The following is a 22,048-nucleotide window of genomic DNA, read 5'->3' as shown; positions in this document are numbered from 1 at the left end:
TAAAAAGAGTCGCCTACCTCTAAGGTATGGTATTACTCTCTCCAAAAAGATATGTCCAAGTACACTTGAGAAGATTGAGCGCATGAACAGGATCCCTTATGCTTCAGCCATAGGGAGTCTCATGTATACTATGCTATGTACTCAACCTGATATTGTCTTTATTGTGAGTGTCATGAGCAGATATTAGTGGAATCTAGAAGAGGAACACTGGATAGCTGTGAAGAATATCCTTAAGTACTTGAAAAGAACTAAGAATTTATTCTTGATCTTTGGAGGAGGATCGAAATTACGGATTGAAGGATACACTGATTCAAACTTTATGTCTGATCTTGATGATAGAAAGTCTACATCAGGGAGTGTGTTCATTTGCAATGGTAGTGCCACTAGTTGGAAGAGTTTCAAGCAATCTATCATTGTGAATTCAATGATGAAAGCTGAATATGTTGCTGCCTCAAATGCTACAAAGAAAATCTTCTGGTACAAGAAGTTCATTACGAAACTTAAAGTAATAACATCAGATGTCATCACATCGTATTGCGACAACAATGATGTCATAGCACTTGCTAAGAAGCTCAGGTCTCATCAGAAATTAAAACACATCGAGCGGTGATATCATATAATACGCTACTATCTCGAGAAGAAATACGTCAAAGTACGAAGAGTGAATTTCATGGACAACATAGTAGACCCACTGACGAAGTAGTTGAGCCAATCAAAGATTGAAGTCCACCTTGAGAAGATGGGACTAAAATTAGTGGTCAATTGATTTTAGATCAAGTGAGAGATTGTTAGATGTATGTTCTAGAAGCCAATATAGTAGACATATTGTAATAATTTTAGAATATATTTTTATACTTAAATAATTGATTTATCAATAAAGTGGATAATTTTTATCCATTCTTGTATGTATCCGAGAATCGTCCAAGAAATTAATAATTTAAAGATACATATTCTAAAGAGTTTAGATTTGAGACATGTATAATTAATTTCTAAATTAATTTCGATCGATGGATCATCATGGAGATGGTGATTGATCCAGTTAGATCGACGCACGGATCGCTTCATTCAGGATAGAGGAGTCTCAAGTCTACAATATAAAGACACCGAGCGAGAGTGCGGATGGTTGTTAGAGAACATCGGTACTGAACATGACCATACGGGAGATCACATAAATGTCTACTCACTCGTTAGTGATTTTTTCGATGCTGTAATGGTGTAAGTGGTTCTTTGACTTATGGTACTTCGATTGCTCACAGTAGGATTGCTGTGGTTTGATTGTAGATAAACAGTTTTCTAGCTATTTGGATTCTTGTAGTGTATGTAGGCTACAGCAGTTCATTGTAGGAGTAGGATGTGCACTTATAAAGAATATATCGATCTTAGTAAATAAAGAGCGGTCTTATGGGATTTGAGAAGTCAAGTCCATAAGTCTATGGCCATAACAAGATGATTGATGGAAAGAAATTTTTATAAGTATTATATTTAGACTTGAGTTAATTGAATCTTTCATATGACGTATATTGAGGTTTGACGAGTTTTCATGACCTCCGTATTATCGAGACTCACGACAGAAAAACTGAATCACACAGTAACTACACCTAGAAATTCTATTTTCTATTATGCTAGATTGTTACCACATACTGTCAGGTGTCACTAGTGGATTATGAGAACTCACTAGGATCATTCTGGATCAATGATCCTTAATGAGTGTGAGTTAGAATTGTTCTAGTCCATCGAAAGATGTTTCGATGATACTATGATAGAGATCATGGTATGTCTCACTACTAGATAAAATAGAACTTATAAGGTCACACATAAAAAAAATTCTTGACTAATCAGATGGTTGAGTTACAATTATGAATCATAATAAGATTTATTTATTAATATGATTGATAATGCAAAAGTTGCAATTAACTAATTCACTAAGTGTTAGTGATTTGTAGAAGGATCAATTAGCAATTAAATTGCTGTTTGGCTCCATCTAATTGAGCTATGAAATTCAAATCAGATCTAATTGAATTAGATTCAGTTTGATTTGATTTGGATTTGATTAGATCAAGCCTAATTACATTATGAGATAATTCAATTACATAAAGAAATCAATTCTTAGTTTGACTAAAACTTAATTCAATCAATTTTCTAATCAGATTAGGATTTAATTCAGATTTAATTTAGTTCACAATTGGAATAAGAATTAACTTAATTAGGGTGTAATCTAATCTTAATTTGGTTAGAATTAAATCAGATTGAAATCAGTCCTTAAAGGAATCCCAATTGGACTAGGATTCTATCTCCTTGTGCCACCCCCTGTTCACACCTAAAAAGGGATTGCCCCTCTGGTTTTTGCACCACCAAAGGACCACGCCAAAGCCCTTACACGCCCTCGCTTATCCCCTTTCTTGGATTAGGATCAAGTCTGGTTTGATTTGAGTTTAAATCAGTTTGAATTTGAATTGAAACTGAAGCCTTAGTTTGATAAAGTGATTGGCGTTTTCAAAACCTAAACCCCATCAACTTCTAGATGCCACCAATAAAAGGAGGGGCTTTGGGACGTGGAAAATAATCTGAAAAATATTCTTTGGGGCATGAGCTTTTGGATGGGTCTCCTCTTGGGCATAGGATATTTTAGAGAGAAGGAAGAAGAGAAAGGAGAAAGGGTTCTCATAGTTTCTTCTTTCTTATCTTCTTCCTCTTAGTCTTCTTCTTCTTTGAGAGAGTTTTAGAGATTGAAGAAGATCCTAATCAACTAACAAAAAAACGATCTCTATAAGAGAGCTAGCATCTCGAAGAGATCAAAGAGTCTCCGATCAGATCAAACATCGTGTGGATACTCATAGAGGTCGGACACATGCGTGGTTACATCAAAATTTGAGACATTCTCAGATTCGGATTTGAAGGAGTTCAGTGATTCAGATATGTGATTTGATCATAAAATTATTTTATTCTCTAAAACTAGATGTTCTTAATTTTGTTTATCATTATATGAACTCGATCCATAGGTATTTAATTTGGATCTATGCATGCGTAGGATTAAATCTGATTTAATCTAGTCTTCCACTGCTTGTTTTTCAAAAATATTTTAAAAGCTGCATATAAAATACCTAAAATCCAACACAAAAGCCATCTAATATTATTCAAGGAAAGAGAGAATATAGGACAATGAAAGAAAAGAGGATTAAACATGGCCTACTCTAAAAAAGGAAAAAGATACATCAAAAATCAGGCATTCCTATTGTGAGAATAAATCTAGAGAAAAAAATTTTATTTTGGAGTCCTGGAGAAGAAGATGCAATTTGGGTTAATGTATAATGCAACTTGTCAAATATATTGGATCATATAGGATTTATCCATTCTCTCTCCTGATCGAGATATCTTCTATTTCACCCAAAAAATATTGTATTGAGCTTGAGTGAACAACCAATCACCTAGAATATGAAATACAATTAGATCAATTTATATTACAAATGAATATTATTAATTAAAAAAATTTATGGTTAATTTGGATTGATAAAATAAAGTATCTAGACTTGTTCAGAAAATATCAAATTTATAATAAATTGATAATATACATACGATTACCATTAATATCATAAACAATTATTGTGCTTGCTATAAAAGTAATCTCAAACTGCCAACCATTAAAGTGATATAATGAATATATCAAATAGTTTGGAGAAGACACGGAATAAATTGAAAAATAAGCCGTAACAAAAAAAAAAGTGGTACTACGATCCATCTAATATTATTCAAAGAAAAAAAAAATACAGGAGGAAAAAGAAAAGGAGAATTAAACAAGATCTGACCTAAAAGAAGAAAAAGATACATAAAAAGTCAGAAATTCCTATTGTGAGATTAAATCTAGAGAAAAAAATTTACATTTCCATTTTATTCATAAATCCATATAAATCTATATATTTGCTGCTAATTATTCAAAGACAACGGAATGAAGTTTGGGAGATGGAAGTTACAACTCTGCTCTGTGCTGGCAAAACCAGCATATAATTTGGCTTCAGTCAACAAACACATGGAATCTGAAAGAATATTGGTGGGACACGGAGCTCATTTACCAAAAGTAAAAAGACACGATAGGACTGGTTAATCAAGGTGCTAAACTTTTTGGTAATAGTACATGTAACTCAGAATACATAAGGTATCACAATTTAATACCTTTAATTCACCTACCAAGCAGCTGATTCCTCTCTCACAAAAAAAAAAAAAGAAAAAAAAAGAAGAAGAATAAAGGAAAATGAAGACCTGTAATATCAATTCCTAGTAATGCTGGTACAGGATCTGTAATATTGCATGCCCATTTACCAATACTTATTCACCCTTTAATGCTATACAAATGTTGACCTTTAGGCAGCTCACAAACAAAAGCTCACTGGTCCATCTGCAGCAACAATCCACAATTATCCAACAGAACCCTCCAGCTTTAGATTCATGAGTGCATTCACCTCTGATGCAAACTCTAGAGGAAGCTTATCAAAAACATCCCTGCAGAACCCACCAATCATGGCTGCAACAGCCTTTTCATGATCAATTCCCCTCTGCTGAAAATAGAACAGCTGATCTTCACCAATCTTGGAAGTGCTTGCCTCATGCTCTACACGGGCAGTAGGGTTCTTTACCTGTTTGATATACAGTCAATTGATGACTATTATGAGAAATAAGGAATTGCTGTATATATTAGAGTTCTAATATCGATCAAATTGTAAGTGGGCACTTATAGAAGTACAGTGGATGGATTATTCCACATTTAGTTCCTAATGTTATGAGCATTGCAATAAACAGGAAACCAACAATACTGAGACTGTTTACTTAATTCGAATAATGCAAATAGCTATAAAGGAAGTTAAAACTCATGTTGGAACATGCATCAATGTAAACAAAATCAAAACTAGTGCATACTTAAAAGACTGGACTTTTGAAAACCTGTTCTGTTGTACCTTTTTTTCCTCGGCATGTGGTATAACAACATTATTTATGTAAATGACCTGAGAATGCTGTAACTTAACAGAAACCAAATGCACACAAAACAATCATTCAAAAGTGTAGAACAAGAATTCTAGCAGCACTGAGAAAGGAACAGCCTTAATTCATAGAGTGAACCTCATATAATGAAACGGACCAAGCTTAAACCATCTTCATTCAGACTATAGAGGTAAAACTCTGTTAGAAAAACAAGAAGGCCAATAAAAAATGTCATGACGTCTCCCGCTCTCCAAATGAGCAATTTATGGCTGTTTTATTCAATTTTGAGAAAGGAGGTTGGTGGATGTACATCCCACTAGATTTTCATTAAAGATGCTTCTTAAAAATGGGAGCATCATATAAACTCGATCCAAGTCTTTTGCTGATGAATTTTGTGTTTTGACGTGCAAACTGAAATGGAGGGTTGAAACGAACTATCCTGTTAAGGACAAAACAAAATCAACTTTGCCTCGGGCAAATTGGAACAAACAGAAGTGTGGAGTACGGCAACAGACAAAAACCAGCCACTTTTGTTTTTGATCGAAGAGTTTGATGTCTCAAGCTGAATATGATCAAATTCCAAACCTCTGAAAAATACAACCAAAGCACCTGCTGAATCTATGTCCTGCATGCAAAGGTTGTCCATTTGCTTAGCAGAACCTATAGTAAGTGGGATTACAATCCAATTCATAAATCATCCGCACTGGATTTAGTGACACACTGCAAGATTACGTGGTACAAAGACGAGCATTCCAAGACTATTGTTTCTCAAGCAAACAGAATGTGAATCCTGGGACATCTAATAAAATGAACAATCTCCAAAGCTATTTCCTAGACAGAATGCAGATAGTACAGTGACCGTATTGCAAGAAAATATCCAGCCTCTGAGCTAATTTTCATATCCCCTGTGGCTCCTTTGCAGGGTCAGTAAAAAGAGTGCAAGTGCACATAGTAAGAAAAGTAAGACACGCAAATGCACAAAGAAGGGCATTAATATAGTCTGTTCCCTTGGATATCACCAATATCCTAGCTTCAATCTGAATCACATGAGGTATCAGAAAACCAAGATTAAATTTGGGGACTGCATGTTATCTTTGGCTTTCATGGACCCTCCTTTTTTTTTGGGTTGGGGGGGGGAATATATATATACAAAATATATAGCTGGATGTAGATATTATTAGATATAAAAAATATTAAAGAATACTTTTTATAATATAATGTAGAATATAATAAATCCTTAATTTTACATCCATCAAATCATTTCAAAAAATTGTAATCCAATAAAGATAGTTATTACATCATTAGCACCGCATAAAAACATTCCTCCTAGAGCTACCAATAACAAAAACTCTGTTATAGCCATTTTTGTACATCCAATGTAATCATGGATAAAGGAATACATAGAGTTAAACATGATAAAATAAGAAATTGAAAGATTTCATTTAAATTGTTCATTTCGCAATTTTGAGTGCTAGATTCGGGTATGAAATATCCATCCTAGCCACTATGGATGTATTTGTCCAATCGACACATCCAAAGGAATCAAGATTGGATTTATTGGATCCTTAGCTATTCATGCAAGGATTGGTCGTTAGGGATCTATAGAGTCTCCATTTTATGAAATAATATCAAAGATCAAAAGGGGCACGGGTGGTTTATTTATCACCAAATAGTGATGAATATTATATGGCAACGGCGGAAAATTTTTTGGCCCAGAATTGGGGTATTTAGGAAGAACAAGTTGTTCTAGCTCGATATCATCAAGAATTCTATCATAGATATTTATATTATATTGCATGCTAATAGGGTATTTTGTATTTCAAGAAAGATATTTGGAAGAGCTTGGAAGATCATCCGGCAAGTACTAGGTGATATATCTGAAAGGGAATAGGAGATTCTCAGAATAAAGCCAAACCAATGGATAATGTTAGGAAAAGAGGTGTACCATTCACTCGTGGCGCGCAATGGAATTGACCTCGTTTTGGAGTGTGAGCTGGTCTGGCTTTTCAAATTCAATTTCCTTTCTTCCTTCCCTTCTTTCTGACTTTTTCTCTCCTGGTTGACAAAATGATGGCATGTTTTTGCAGTTTAGATTTTTAAAACACCTCTAATGCTGCTGAAATGAGGTGTCAGAGCCAATCTCTCTGGAACCATCTGATCAATCATTAAAGGTTGAAACTCTCATGTTCCATCACATCATAATAATCTAGCAATCACCCTTCGTCAAACCCCTCCTCTGCACTAATTAGCAACAGTCGACAAAGTTCACAACCCTTCATAAGATACCTCAATGCAATGTCGTGTATCCTTATGAATATGGTTCAATATCACATTTGCCTTATGTAATGCATCAAATTCTTCTTTTATCCATATGATCAAATAGTTTTCACAACCCTGAATAAAATCCCTCTCCAGTCTCAAAATCTATTATCGGAAATCTGGATCAATTATAGATGCATCACACATAACTTGAACCACAACCCCTCCTTTTTTCATGAATGTCTAACATACCTTCCTGAGATATAATAGTCATTCACAAATCTCACTTTCCATCCTCATGTATCATCAACCAATCCAAACCATTCACCAGAGTATTTTACATCCTGGATATAAACACGAATGTGCAAGTTTGATGTCAAGTTTGTTAAGAAATAATATTGAACCAAAAGGTAGACGTAATTAGCCCATTGTCGCACACCCAAGAAATGACACAAAGAAGCTTGCAAGCAGCGATCTGCAGTGGCCTATATCCAACATTGTTGTCTCCCTCCTTTCTTTCTTTGGTTCTTTCTTTTCCTTTACCTTCCAGCAAATGTGTCTTCACTATGCCATCTTTTCCCATCACCAAGTATGCAAGGTATGTCAAGTAACTGCAGTTTGGCTTTACCTATGAACCTTAGAGCACCAAAATTAACCAACCTCTTGTAGCTAATTATACCATATCCAACCAAATTTCAAACTAAAGTCACTAAGCACAGAAGTTTATATGCGTGCGTGCGTGCGTGCGTGTGTGTAAAGGCACCCTCCTGTAACATGCTAGAATCTATCGAGGTTTTAAAGAAGTTCAAACTTCGATCCACTTATTGGAGTTTAATCAAAGAATCTCAGAAGGTGCTTATTTGTATTTAGAAAAAAAAAAAAAAGTAGAAAATAATAGAATTAAAACAGAGCAATCCACGTTCACAAGTGCCCTTTCATTATATACTCAACACCAAAGCATATTCGTTGAGCAGAGGGAAAAATGGAGCTAACACTGATACATCAAACCCTATTAAAGCGAACCATATTAACAACAATGCTAGCCCTGGTTTAAGGAACATACCTGTATATAAGGATATGTGTTAGCACCGGCTGTGTCACCAATAAGCATAGAATCACACTGCGAGAAATTCCGAGCATTTTCTGCCTGGGGCTGGACCTGAACAAGACCACGGTAGCAATTCCTTGACTTGCCTGCTGAGATACCCTTGGAAATGATCCTACTCCTCGAATTCTTCCCCACATGAATCATCTTCGTTCCAGTGTCGGCCTGCTGATAATCCTTTGTCAGCGCCACTGAGTAGAACTCACCCACCGTATCATCCCCTTTCAGAACCACACTGGGGTACTTCCATGTTATCGCAGACCCCGTTTCCACCTGGGTCCACGAAATCTTTGATCTATTGCCGTCGCAGAGGCCCCTCTTCGTCACGAAATTGTAGATGCCACCATTCCCTTCCTCATCCCCTGCATACCAGTTCTGCACCGTGGAGTACTTAATCTCGGCCCCCTCGGCGCAGTACAGCTCCACCACCGCGGCGTGGAGCTGGTTCCTGTCATAGGACGGAGCCGTGCAGCCCTCCAGGTAGCTGACATAGCTCCGCTCGTCGGCAATTATAAGCGTCCTCTCGAACTGGCCCGTGTCCCGGTCATTGATCCGGAAGTAGGTGGAGATCTCCATGGGGGATACGGTGTCCTTGGGGATGTAGCAGAAGGAGCCGTCGCTGAAGACGGCCGAATTGAGGGCGGCATAGAAGTTGTCCCCCGGGGGGACGACCCGCCCGAGGTAGCGGCGGACGAGGTCGGGGTACTCGCGGATGGCCTCGGAGATTGAGCAAAAGATGACGCCTTTCTCCGCGAGGGCCTCGCGGTGGGTGGTGGCGATGGAGGTCGAGTCCAGGACGGCGTCGACGGCGACGTTGGTGAGACGTTTCTGCTCGTTGAGGGGGATACCGAGGCGGTCGAAGGTGGCGAGGAGCTCGGGATCGACCTCGTCGAGGGAGTGGAGCTTGGGCTTGCGCTTGGGCTCCGAGTAGTAGCATATGGACTGGAAGTCGATGGGTTTGTAGCGGTTGTCGGACCAGCGGGGCTCACAGAGGGAGAGGAAGCGGCGGAGGGCGTCGAGGCGGAAGCGGAGCATCCACTCGGGCTCGTCCTTGAGGGCGGAGATGGAGCGGATGGTATCCTCAGAGAGGCCCTTGGGGATGGAGAAGGACTCGATGTCGGAGACGAAGCCCCACTTGTAGTCCCGCTTCAGGAACCGCTGGATCGGGTCGTCGTCCACGCGGCCGCCGCCGCCGGGGGGGCGGCTGGGCTGGCGGTCGGTCTGGACAGCTCGGACCCGGAGGGAGGACTTCTTGGGGTGAATTACCGTTCGGTTGGGGAGGAACCCTAATCCTAGCCCCGGATCGAGAAGCGAGTAATTCGTTCTGTTTTTCCCATTATTAGGGTTTCGGATTTGGGGGGCGGTGATCGCCGGCGGGAGGAGAAGGGAAGAAGAAGAGGCGGCCATGGAGAGAGAGATGAGGTGGAGCTGAGAATGGAGGTGGGAGAACAGAAGGGGCGTGTGGAGGGGATGCGGTGGGGAATGGAACGGCGGTGCGGTGAGGCAAGCTCTGCGTCGCCCACGTGGATTGATCGGAAGTGAGTCGGTTCGTTGGGTTCATCCGATTTCGTTGGAACGAGGTATTCGATAAAGTTACGGCAACAACTAATGATGTCATGCATGTGCACGGCATAAAAGCAGCGGTCATCCAAAAGGTCGACCAAAAATCATATGGGCTACAGCTCCTGGCCCAGGTCCTGTGAGCCGCTCCATTATCATCCTGTTATCAAAAAATAAATAAATAAATAAATTATAAAAAAAATAAAATAAACCTTGCAAGTATTCTGTAGATTGAAGGGAGAAAAAAAAATATAAATATAATAAAATAATTAAAATTAAATTAAAAAATCGATCCATATATTTAGGATCCGTTTGATCAAGATGTGAAAATCAGTTTATTTTAAAATAATTTTTTTTAAATAAAATATCAGAAGAAGTGCCGTGAAAGAGAAGTAATTTGTGTTTGGCAAAATTATTTGATAAGCACTTTAACCAGTATTCAAGAAGCAATTTATGATTGTCAAATCTTTCAAAAAAAATATTTTTGACTGTCAAATTATGAAAAAAAGACATATATAAATTTATTTTATAATTAATATTATTTAAATAAAGAAATAATTTTAAATATTTATTATGATTAACTTTAATTAATTTTTTTAATTTTTATTTAATTAAAATATAAAAATAAAATAATAAGAAATATATTAAAAATTTTAATCAATATAAATATAATTGAATCAAAGATAATACATATTGAATATTTTACATAATTTTTTTATAATAATATATATGTATCAAAATACATCATTCACTAAATATTGAAAATTTATCCCAAAAAAGAAGGAGAATAACTTATACATGAGGAGAGTTCTCGACAATTTCATCTCTAATTCTATTATATGTCAACTCCATAATAGTAGAAGACCTACCTTGCATTTCTAAAGGAATGCTATAAGGCCCGTCTCCTTCCTCAATCTCTAGCATAATGTCATCATCAGCACAATGATTGAACTCAATATCAATGAAGAATATCGTCGTATGAAATTATGTATAGCCATAGTAGTTGAGACAAGATGAGCCTAAGTATCAAACTTGAACGATGACATTGAGCGTAAAATAGGAAATCTATTTTTTCATACCCTAAATAATTTTTCAATTGTGCATCTCAAACTAGAGTGAAAAAAATTAAAAGCCTCATTTGGATTTCTAAAACTAATGGCACGTCCAAAATCAGGGAGATGATAACGTTCACTATTGTATGGTCCTAAATAGCCAACCATTGTTGGATAGCTTGAATCTACTAAGTAATATTTACCTAAGCCAAGCAATAAAAAAAAAAATCATAATTAATTGATATTACATAGAAAACAATATTTACATAATAAAATGATATGATGCATAATATAAGCAGTGCTACTTACTTGGTGGGGGATGGGGAAAGTTAAGGTTTTGCCTCCTAAGTGCTTGGTCAAATATTCTAGTATTATGTGCAGTACCTTTCCATCCAAGCTATACAAATGTGAAGCATATGTTCCAATCACATACGGTCATTATATTTTAGGAAGTGAACCCCTTCCTACCTATGTATTTAATTTGCTCCTTAGAAGGAACGATATAAGGTACATGTATGCCATCAACAGCTCCAATGCAATTTTTAAAATTTAGCCAATACCTATCATCTTATTTTATTTTAGGGTGAACATCCGAAAAACTTGAATCTTTTGGCTTAATAATGACCACAGCCAATTTCAGACCATTAAAATTTGATGGAAGTGTCTACCAACAGTCTGTCCAGAGTGTTGGAGTTGTTCTTGAATCATTCGATTCGTTCTTGAATCTTTCCAAAGTCATCAATATCCACAACCACCTCATTACTTGCAGGTGTTTCAAACTCAAATGGTCGCTCAGGTTGAAACCATTTACTTCCTTGGATACCATCTGGTAACATTCCAGATGACGGTGCCCGTGCATGTTCACCGGTGGCAACAACATCCTTAAAACAAATCTCCATTTGTTCTCGAAACTGTAAACCTTTCTCCCTGAATTTCTCTACACTTGGATTCTCCTACAATCATGGAAGGAAAATAAGAAAAGTTAGTTTCCAAAACAAAATAATAAATCATTATCTGTAAGTGAAGAATAAATAGTATAATTACGGTTATCTTTATCTTCCTCTTCTACCATTCAGGACTAGCTTGAATTGTCTTTTTCTCATGGTCCCATCCTAATCCAGTCTGCTTTCCAACTAAAGCATCCCATTCTTTCCATGTATTTTTGAGGTTATCCCATTTGTTCTTAAGTTGGACCCTATCATAGTTTCTTCCATTCTTTTCGATAAATTTTTGCACCAAATTAGTCCAACCTACTTTGTTGAAGTGAGTTCCAGGGCGATTTCCAGCCATAACTTCTTCCACACAAATATTCAGATACAATTCTACGGTACGTACATCCTATTTAGCTTTCTCAATAGTGCCATCTTGTATCACTTTCTTACTCATTTTCTTGTCAATATAAATTGAAAAATATGTAATTAATAATAACATTGAACAAAGAAATAAACCATATGTCATTCCATTTCACAATCATCAAAAGGACCTAAAAGATACAAATAATGTGACATGCAATTTTTGCCATAAAACTATGAGAGAGGGTATCAAAAAAAATAAAGATGAAAGAATTTAGATACAGAGTTAATGAAAAAGAAATAAACCACCAGGAACAAATCTAAAGAAGCCACCAAGAAAGAACCTTCAATAGTTTCTTGCTGTGGTATCTTAAAACAAAACTACGCAGCAAATGAAATATTGCAACAGCACAAATCAAAAACACAACAATAGTCTTGAATAATTTCAGTGATTCAACGACCGGAAGACATAAATGCTATGAGAGAATGATGGTATTACCTTTTGGCAACCAACAGTGTTGATCTGAAGAAAAAAAAAATGAGAACTTGTGCTCACAAAAGACAATAGAAAGAGACGAGCGCTAGCATGGGCGAGAGAGAAAGAGTCGACGAGTGCTGAAGGATAAAAACGGTGGCCGGGCAACTGGCCAGTGGTGAAGACGATGGATGTGGAAACCTCGCCAGTGATGAGTCTCAAATGGTAAAGAGGCAAGGCAAGAGAGGAAAAAAAAAAAAAAAGGGCGATTAGGCAATCAGGCAGTGCGAGAATAATGAGAGGATTACGTGAAAATAAATATGAATAGTTATGATAAATAATAATTTTAAATTAAAATATTTTTATCTTAAAAAAATATCTTTTTCTGCTTCTGCTTTCAAAGAGAAACTTCAATTTTCTATTTCCTTCCTGTAGCAGAAAAATTACTTCTGCTACCACTCAGAAGTAGATTATTTTTTAAAATAAATTTGATCAAATATTTTATTTTTTTTAAATAAATATTTTTTTAAAAAATAAGTAATTTCTTCCTCTCAAAAGCTTGGCCAAATAGACCCTTAGGCTTGGTCTATTCTATACCTAGTTATGAAGTGGAGTTAATTGAATCTGACAAAAGTTTATTCCAAACAAAAAAAAGGTTGGTTCAATTTCTCTGACAAATGTAGATCCATTCAAAACATAAACTTGACATATTTTACCAGGCGATTGGTTAGATAGGGTATGGGTTTCAAAGTCAAAATCAAATTGGCAAGAACTTTGATAACCTTGGAATAAAATATCATATGGCACTTGGTCGGAAGGTGAGTCCTTGGATGTTGGTAGTTGACTTACAGTGCTTTAATAGTTTATCTTGAGATAATATAAAAATTTAGTATCTACCTAAGAAACTCCAACCAATAAGAGTAAATTTTAAGAGTAACTCTTCATAAAATATCTTCAACAAAATGAAAAATCTCTTCTTTTTATTATTATTTTTTTTTTTTCATGCATGATGGATTAGCTTTAAAAAAATCTATGTTACTTGGAAACATTGGGTCTCAATTGTGAATGAGAAGTATAAAGAGGATATTTTGTTGTTCAAGTCCTTATTATCTTGAGGATGTCATAAATGTTAATTTGTTATAAATTTTTATAGTCTAAATCTTATAATGTTAGAATTGTGATTGTCACATTTTGCACCACCCATCTTCCTCTCACAAATAAGAGGTGGGGAAAATAAGGCTTTCTGAATTCTTCGTGTATGTGAACTTATATATATATATATATATATAATCGTTACATGTTATGGACCCTGATTACGTACCCACCATAAGCTCCAAACTTACTGGATAACTTCTTAGAACAGCATGGCGGATTTTCCAAGCTGTACACCTTCTTGTCATCGTGACACACCGAACTACAAAATGACTTGGGATCCATCAAGTTAACACGAGCATTTATGTGAAGGACGATCCACAGCACACATCCCTCCTCAAACCTGAAAACATACATGTGGCTGGAGGCCAGCAAAATGGTCACATTTAACCGGACCCACAACTCCGGACCCACGCAATTGGCTCCGGAGTCCGGACTGCACCGCGGGCCCACCAGACTGGGTCCACCACCATCCATCCTCATCCATCCATCCATCCGAGACTCCGCCAGCTGTCGCGCTGCCGCCACCGCCTCCCTCAAAGAAGTCCAAAGGCCCGGCGTCCCGATCCGAACTCGGATCCCGTTCTCATGGCGTGGCTTCGAACCCTTGCTCGCTCCTCCCGCTCTCTGCTCTCCTCGAAGCCCTCCCCCTGGAGCGTCTCCGGCTTCCACTCCACCGCGACGGCTGCGGGCGGTGGCGGCTTCTTCTCGGGGCTGGGGTCGACGGAAGCCGGGAAGGACAAACCCAGGTTGGTGGTGCTGGGGACGGGGTGGGCGGGATGCCGGCTGATGAAGGGCATCGACACCAAGCTTTACGACGTGGTGTGCATTTCCCCAAGGAACCACATGGTGTTCACCCCTCTCCTTGCCTCCACCTGCGTCGGAACCCTCGAGTTCCGCTCCGTCGCCGAGCCCGTCGGCCGGATCCAGCCCTCCATCTCCAGCGCCCCCGGTTCCTACTTCTTCCTTGCCCGATGCGCCTCCATCGATCCCGATTCCCACACGGTGAGTACTTCTAAATACTAACTTCTGATGGAGGACTTTCCATATTGTTGAGCAACAAAAGAAACGGTCAAAAATAACTCTAACTCGAGCATTATAACAGTAACTACTGTCGAAAAGTTTCTACCTTTCTATTTGGATAAGAATAATATCGTCATAAAGTGTTAAAAGTTTCTACTTTTTCTTGGATTAGAATATTATCACCCCGTACACCAGGATCATACTTGCAGATTGGAGGGAAAAGTAAAAAAAAACCCATAGATTTTAGAAGAACAGGGGGCCGCGGCTTCACCTCTGATAGCTTAGAATTAGAGGAGCTGTTCCTTTTAACCACTTGATTTAGAACATTTATTGTGGTAACATGTTAAGTACTTTTTTTCTGTGAAGTTAAGTTTTCTGTTTTGTATTGTAAGGTGCATTGTGAGACCGTTACTGATGGGAGTGTCAAAGACACTCTGGAGCCGTGGAAATTTAAGGTTTCATATGACAAGTTGGTCATTGCATCTGGAGCAGAGGCCTCAACCTTTGGTATACGAGGTGTAAGAGAGCATGCTATCTTTCTCCGAGAGGTTCACCACGCCCAAGAGATCCGTAGGAAGCTCCTTCTCAATCTGATGCTGTCTGATGTTCCTGGTATGTCATTTCAGAAGATAGGAAACATTGTGGATGTTATTGCATTAATTAGTACTGTGCATCAATTTGTTTTCTTATAATGATTTCACCTTGGTATGGTATTTATTTTTGTAAATAATGTTGTGTAGTTCGGGCACTCCCAAATCCTGCATTTGGGCATTCTCTGAACAGCAAATATGAGAGTATACAGTGATTTTGTGTAAATGCATTTAATACTTGGTATTTTTCTGTAAATACAGGCATATCAGAGGAAGAAAAAAGGAGACTGTTGCACTGTGTTGTTATCGGAGGTGGTCCCACCGGTGTTGAGTTCAGTGGTGAACTTAGTGATTTCATCATTAGAGATGTCCATGAACGTTACTCCCACGTTAAAGACTATATCCATGTGACCCTAATTGAGGTTTTCCTGGGATACCTCTTCATCATGATTTTATGAAATTGAACTAGTTTTTCCTCTATATCTTTTTTTGTTCCTCTAGTAGAGTGTTTGATGCTATAGCTCATAAAACATTGCCTAAACTAGTTACTTGAAAATTTTATTTCAAGTCAAACTTGTCAAGATCATAGTTGGATAGAAATCATGTGAACTCTTTCTTTTTTGTGTTAGGCAAATGAAATATTATCATCGTTCGATGTTCGACTCAGAACATATGCTACAAAACAACTCACTAAGGTTAGTGACTCTAAGCAAGAGATTGTGTAATTTCTTCTTTTGTTGATTTTCAATTGTTGCTTGTTAAATTGCTTGATTACTCTCTACACTTCTGTCTCCTTTAGTCCTGAACTTTGAGAAACTTTTTATATGAAGAGCATTATTTTCTTTTATGCTGATATTGTTTTTCAATATTCATTGCTTTTTGTATCGATCTGGTATTATCCATTGTTAAATTGCTGTTCCCTTCTTTCTCCTTGAGAATTCAATTCAACCTCAATGGCTCTCATAAAAGAATCAGTTTTATGTTCTCACATCGAGACCTTTATATGGACAGAAACATTTTTCAAGTATATATGCTCATATCATTTTGATTTATGTAGTACATGATTGCAAAAGCTCTGTGGAACTGTCTAGATTGAGCTAGTATGAAAATGAAGGTCATGATAGGCTCTGATACATTATAGTTGTTTAAGGTGGGACTTCTGTTTATCTAAACTATGACTATCATTAATGGTTCTGTGAGACAGATTGTGAAAAGAGGCTTATGGACACGTGACTGCTGGATGCATGGCTTACATTGTCAAGCATTCATGGAGACAAACTAACTTTCCATGGATAGAAAGCATGCTTAAGCTGCTGATTAGAGACTCGTGATGAGTATCCTTCCAAGAATGGCCATAATGTTAAATAATAAAGGGCTATCTCCTGCTTGATTGTCATTTACTTTATGAAATATCATAGATGGTGGACCCAAATTTATCCAGTTAAAATGAATGATGGAATCATGGTTCAATCACTTGATCACGGAAAAATAGTTAGAGGCACTTTGATTTAATAGAAATTCAAATAATAAATTAGATAGTGTTTGCTTTTTTTGATTTTCTTTTGACTACTGTTCAGGCTTTCTTTTGGCTCCCTTGGCTGGTCATTTGGTTCTTAAATCGTCATCTATTATAATTAGTCACACTAGTTTTAACTTTTAAGCAAGCGATATGCCTTGCTTTTCTGAGATTCAGTCCTAATTCAAGCAGTAAGTCTGTAAAGAAGTTTAGGTTTGAGAACATGTTAGGTGAATAAACTTTCAGCTTTGTCAGATTGAGTTTAGATTAAGGATACACATGAGAGAGCTTCAAATTTTTTCTTTTCTCTTTAGTGTGACACTATAATTACGTCATGTCCTTGAAACTAGGTGATGATTCTTAAATTCTTTTATTGTTGAGTACTTAACAAACTTTTTACGCCTTAAGGTCACTTTTCTTTTTTTCCCTTCCAACCATGACCTAGGCCCTTTCTGGAGGCTAAACCCTAACTAACTACTTGTCTCCAGTCTCCTTACCTCGTACCTTTATCAATAATTGACAAGCCCTGTTTTAAGCCTGCGTGCCTGACATATAAAACTCAATGACTGTTGGAAAATTCTAGAAACATGCATTTTAGTCCTAGTCTTATAAATATACCAGACATTTTCCTATCTAAGTTAGAATGTAAAACTGGAAAAGAAGGAAAAAGGCCTGAAATCTGCAAGCCTGATCACTTTCTTGCATCTTCTGGAAAAAGTTGCCCCATAATTACAGGCATAAGATATGAAATGCATCACCATGTGTGTATGTATCATTCTCTATTTGTTTTTACTTCTAAATGAATTGCATATAATTAGTTTTCACCCTAGGATGGAAATGACCCTTGAAAAGATTGCGTCAAAAGGCAAGTCTACCTAGAAGGAGAAAATATTATGTTAAACGGGGTAGTGGCTAATATGTTACTAAGACCTTAGTTCCTTTGTGTGCATGGTGCAGATAAACAATCATTGAGCACATTATGTACATTTTATATGTGCAATCTGTGCAACTATATATGTATGATATCCATGGCCCCAACTAACAAACACATCTGCACTGAACTTTTGTGCATGTTTTTGTGTATTTGTCTATGTCCTCGTTTGCTTGTCCCTGCATGTCTGATGAAAGATTAACCTGTTCTTTTCTTTAAAAAAGAAGAAGAAGAAAGATTTGTCTGCTTGTACAATTTCTCATTTACAATATATGTTACCAGATCCTTTTTTGTTTTACATGCATATGTTTCTTCTTATATGCATGATGAGGGATCAACCTGCTCCTAGTATTTCTTATTTTATTATATACTACCAGTTCCAATTTGTTTTGTGCATATTTGTTTCTTTTGTGTCTAAGTTGGCATTCCTTGAGTATGCAGCTACTTCTATAGCAATAGGTGAAGTTTAGATTTCCAAAATCTGATTTTATGCATCCTGTATTATCTCAGTCAGGAGTTCGCCTTGTGCGTGGCATTGTTAAAGATGTTCAACCTGAGAAGATAATTCTTAATGATGGCACAGAGGTTCCATATGGACTTCTTGTATGGTCTACTGGTGTTGGTCCTTCACCATTCATCAGCTCTTTGCAGTTTCCAAAATCACCAGGTGGAAGGTAAAAGTTTATTTCTTATCACTCTTTGCAAATGAAATATGAACTTTACAATTATTCAAGGGCTGAGTTGCTTGTGTAGGCACAAATCAAAGATCTAGGATGAGCAAATGCGGTTTCACATTATGTTGTTGCATCTTTTATTCTTCTGCAGCTCATATACAAGGGATGCCTCATAACTTGTACATTCCTTAACAGGATTGGTGTTGATGAGTGGCTTCGCATCCCTTCCGTGCAGGATGTTTTTGCAATAGGAGATTGCAGTGGATTCCTCGAAAGCACAGGCAGACCAGTACTGCCAGCATTGGCCCAGGTTAGTTAGGATCTCACTGTTTATTATATTCTTTTCTTTTCCCCACTCGGTTTGCATGAACCAACAGATGCGTACCTGGAGCACAATGAGCGAAAATCATGCTGCCACTGAAACTCATGCTTTTCTCGAAGGGGACTCATGTTAACTGCATCCTATTTCATGTAGGACAAATTTATTTTAATGGAATTTCCCTCTCCACTTAAAGATTAGGCTCAGTGAATATAGGAGAGGAGTAGCGACTATAGGTTAAACCAAAGTATATTAATGTTTGATTCTCTGCAATTGTATTCAAGTAGCAAGATTGTTTCCTGGCTAAGATCCATGAGAGCCAACCTAGCTAACACTGAAGAGCCTTACAAAAATGATCCAGCACCTGATAGATCAAATAGATTTGTACTCCACCTTTTCCTTTTTCAGAGAAATTTCTTCAAAATCATCTTATTTCATGAAGTATTAATTTCCATGTCATTAATAAATAGATAAGTGGCCTCATGACTATACAATTTTAAGAAAAGAAATCATTTCCTCAAATATTGTTATTTTCTTTTATCTGACTTTGTTGGCAATAAATCTCTTGATGAGTTCGTCTTTCTAGGATTCACCAAGCTTGTGGAATTAAATGTTAACCAATGCATTCTCATGGTCTCTGATAGATTTTATCACTTATCCCAAACTTTTTATTAAAAAAAAAAAAAAATTCTCTTTCACCTGTCCATGCCCTATTTGCTTCTCCTCTTTTAGGTGTTCCTGTGACTTCTTGTATCCCAAAATGCCTCACAGGTTATCTATCTCATTTCTTCATTTTTTTCCCCCCTAATAACTACTTGACCTTTTTCTATTAGATAATTTGTCTATCAATCAAGCTGTTTCAAACCTGTTAGATTAAAGGTTCTACCTCGAAATTAGGAAATTTCAGAATATTTCTGAGGTTGCTAAGACAATTACCACTGTAAATATCATTCTAAAAATTTAGATGCTCTCCAAATAGAATATAGTTATAATGGCCATCTACAGAGAGCATATTCAATTGAGTTGGGTTTGTATCTTTTGCGTGAAAGAAGGATTCACCTATCTTTGCATAAATCCACTGTTAGGTCATTCACTGGTCATTTTGAGATCTGTGCAGGTGGATGGATGACAGAGTTCAGAGTGCTTTAAGAGCTGTGCAGTGGATTCATGCGAAGGAATGAGAAAGATACAAACCTGATCCTATTCAGTTTAGGGTCAAATGCCACCAGTCGTAGCTGACCCATCATGACCACTAAAAGTAGACTTTCAACAATTACTATCATCCAAAAAATTTAGAATGCCTTCCGGACAGAACATGGTTACAATGGCTATCTACCAATAGCATATTCAATTAAGGGTCAAATTGGACCTGTCATAGCTGATCAATACAAAATGTTCATTTCAGAAGAGATTGACCTTTGCCTTGCTGTATGTATCTCTTGAAGACCTCTCACTTTGGTAGAAATAATGAGAGGTAATTGCTGATTCAGATTTCTCATGCAATCACACTTACCCTTAGCTTCCTACTAAATCTAGACATAAGGCTTTTGGCTTATTTTGCTCTTATTTTGGCATCCACATAGGGCTGTTGAATGGCATCATAAACTTTATTGATTACATTTTATCCAATTAGCAGTCATGAAATTTTACCAAACAAAACTGTGAGATGAAGCTGATGACTGTACCAATATTCTGGAATGAACAGATGGATTGCACTTTCTATCCAGAACATCACATAATTTAAAAAATATGTTGGCGAACTAAATTTTTATTAACATAGAATACATGGCTGGACATGCTGAAATCTGTAATGACTTTTGTCCTACCAAAGGTCTCACCATGGCTTAATTTTTAACAACTCTTAAACTTGGCTGTTCAAAGCAGGTAGCAGAGAGACAAGGGAAATATCTGGCTGGCCTATTGAACCAAGTCTGTAGAGCAGGTGGAGGGCATGCAAATCGTGCTGCAAATTTGGAACTTGGAGCTCCTTTTGTATATAGGCATCTGGGAAGCATGGCTACAGTTGGCAGATACAAAGCTCTTGTAGATCTTCGTCAGAGTAAGGTTAGTTTTCCCAACTGACTTGTCTATATTATCCTTATCTGAGTTCTGTGATGAAACTAATCCAGCGATTTTCCTTCAGGAGGCAAAGGGGCTGTCTCTTGCGGGATTCATTAGCTGGTTCATTTGGCGATCGGCATATCTAACACGTGTTATTAGTTGGAGGAATAGATTCTATGTGGCAATTAACTGGGCAACCACATTTGTATTTGGTCGTGACATAAGCCGCATTTAGAATAAATTAGAAAGGTTTTTAAAAGAAAAAAAGAAAGGTAATGCAGATATGCATAACGGCAATTGCTTTTCTTTCCCCTTTTGTTTGACCTCAAAAGCATTGAAATGTATCAGGATGGTTTCTTGTTGCCAATGTTTACCGAATAAAGTGGCTTTTGCCAATTTTGTCAGCGTTAACTTCTATGATGTATGTGCAGACGCAAAAGGGTTTATTGAAATTGAAATACGAATTTCAATAAACCCTTGATTTTTGATAGTTTGTAATGAATGATCCTGCAATACTTCTTGCACCAATTTACTTGTTCTCTTATTCAAAATGAGCAGGTAAATCTTCTTTTTCCTCCCCCACTTCCTTTGGATATGATCTTAGATAGCAGTCTCTGATCTTAAAGAAGAATTAATCAGGACACTATTTATCACTTTACATCTTCATTATATATATATATATATATATGTATATCTGCTTTTCTTCATGTAGATCACGTAGTGCTTGTCGCTGTAGTCCGGTGCGGACCTGTCCGCCTCTGTTACGGTGGTGAACTTCTCGCTCTGTCGGTCGCATCAACGACATCAACACTAGTCGCATTTTCAGGGGATTTCATGAGTCCATGTAATGATATATACCATGACATCATCGGCTACAATGATGATAATCTACGGTTGGATCGATCATGAAAAAAATTATGGGTGCTTCGGAGACGTCCTCAAGATCAAACTGATGGTTCAGTGGAGCTCATCAGATGAGAGTTGAGGGAGCTCCATTGACAAGATTCGACCTCGTCGATGGCATTCTTCATCGAGTCGAGGGTGCTGGAGTTTGAAGGGGAGTTGATG

At 37.3% G+C, this 22,048-nt stretch overlaps 2 protein-coding genes across 2 annotated transcripts; one reads left to right on the top strand and one right to left on the bottom strand.

Moving 5' to 3' along the window:
• Positions 1-4,062: 4,062 nt before the first annotated feature.
• Positions 4,063-9,890, bottom strand: LOC105045841 (iron-sulfur cluster assembly SufBD family protein ycf24). Its single transcript, XM_010924263.4, has 2 exons — positions 8,294-9,890; positions 4,063-4,628 (listed from the first exon to the last, which is right to left on the bottom strand). Exons 1-2 carry the CDS (start codon positions 9,740-9,742, stop codon positions 4,410-4,412), a joined length of 1,668 nt encoding a protein of 555 aa, XP_010922565.1. The 5' UTR covers positions 9,743-9,890; the 3' UTR covers positions 4,063-4,409.
• A 4,485-nt stretch (positions 9,891-14,375) lies between these two features.
• LOC105045842 (internal alternative NAD(P)H-ubiquinone oxidoreductase A2, mitochondrial) lies at positions 14,376-21,384 on the top strand. The gene is made up of 8 exons (XM_010924264.4): positions 14,376-14,871; positions 15,282-15,501; positions 15,741-15,901; positions 16,109-16,174; positions 18,437-18,600; positions 18,796-18,910; positions 20,804-20,983; positions 21,063-21,384. The coding sequence occupies exons 1-8, from the start codon at positions 14,455-14,457 to the stop codon at positions 21,213-21,215; spliced, it is 1,476 nt and encodes a 491-aa protein (XP_010922566.1). The 5' UTR covers positions 14,376-14,454; the 3' UTR covers positions 21,216-21,384.
• Positions 21,385-22,048: the final 664 nt, after the last annotated feature.

Source organism: Elaeis guineensis, chromosome 5, assembly GCF_000442705.2.
Source record: "Elaeis guineensis isolate ETL-2024a chromosome 5, EG11, whole genome shotgun sequence".
Taxonomy (NCBI): domain Eukaryota; kingdom Viridiplantae; phylum Streptophyta; class Magnoliopsida; order Arecales; family Arecaceae; genus Elaeis; species Elaeis guineensis.
This window is presented reverse-complemented; position numbering and strand designations above follow the sequence as displayed.

What these genes read in the sequence shown, in the direction of transcription:
- LOC105045841 (XM_010924263.4), bottom strand. Translation starts at nt 9,742, where the DNA reads ATGGCCGCCTCTTCTTCTTCCCTTCTCCTCCCGCCGGCGATCACCGCC. An exon ending in ACACATATCCTTATATACAG is followed by an intron (nt 4,629 to 8,293) that starts GTATGTTCCTTA and finishes TATATCAAACAG; the next exon opens with GTAAAGAACCCTACTGCCCG.
- LOC105045842 (XM_010924264.4), top strand. Translation starts at nt 14,455, where the DNA reads ATGGCGTGGCTTCGAACCCTTGCTCGCTCCTCCCGCTCTCTGCTCTCC. An exon ending in GATGCTGTCTGATGTTCCTG is followed by an intron (nt 15,502 to 15,740) that starts GTATGTCATTTC and finishes CTGTAAATACAG; the next exon opens with GCATATCAGAGGAAGAAAAA. An exon ending in TACTGCCAGCATTGGCCCAG is followed by an intron (nt 18,911 to 20,803) that starts GTTAGTTAGGAT and finishes TGTTCAAAGCAG; the next exon opens with GTAGCAGAGAGACAAGGGAA.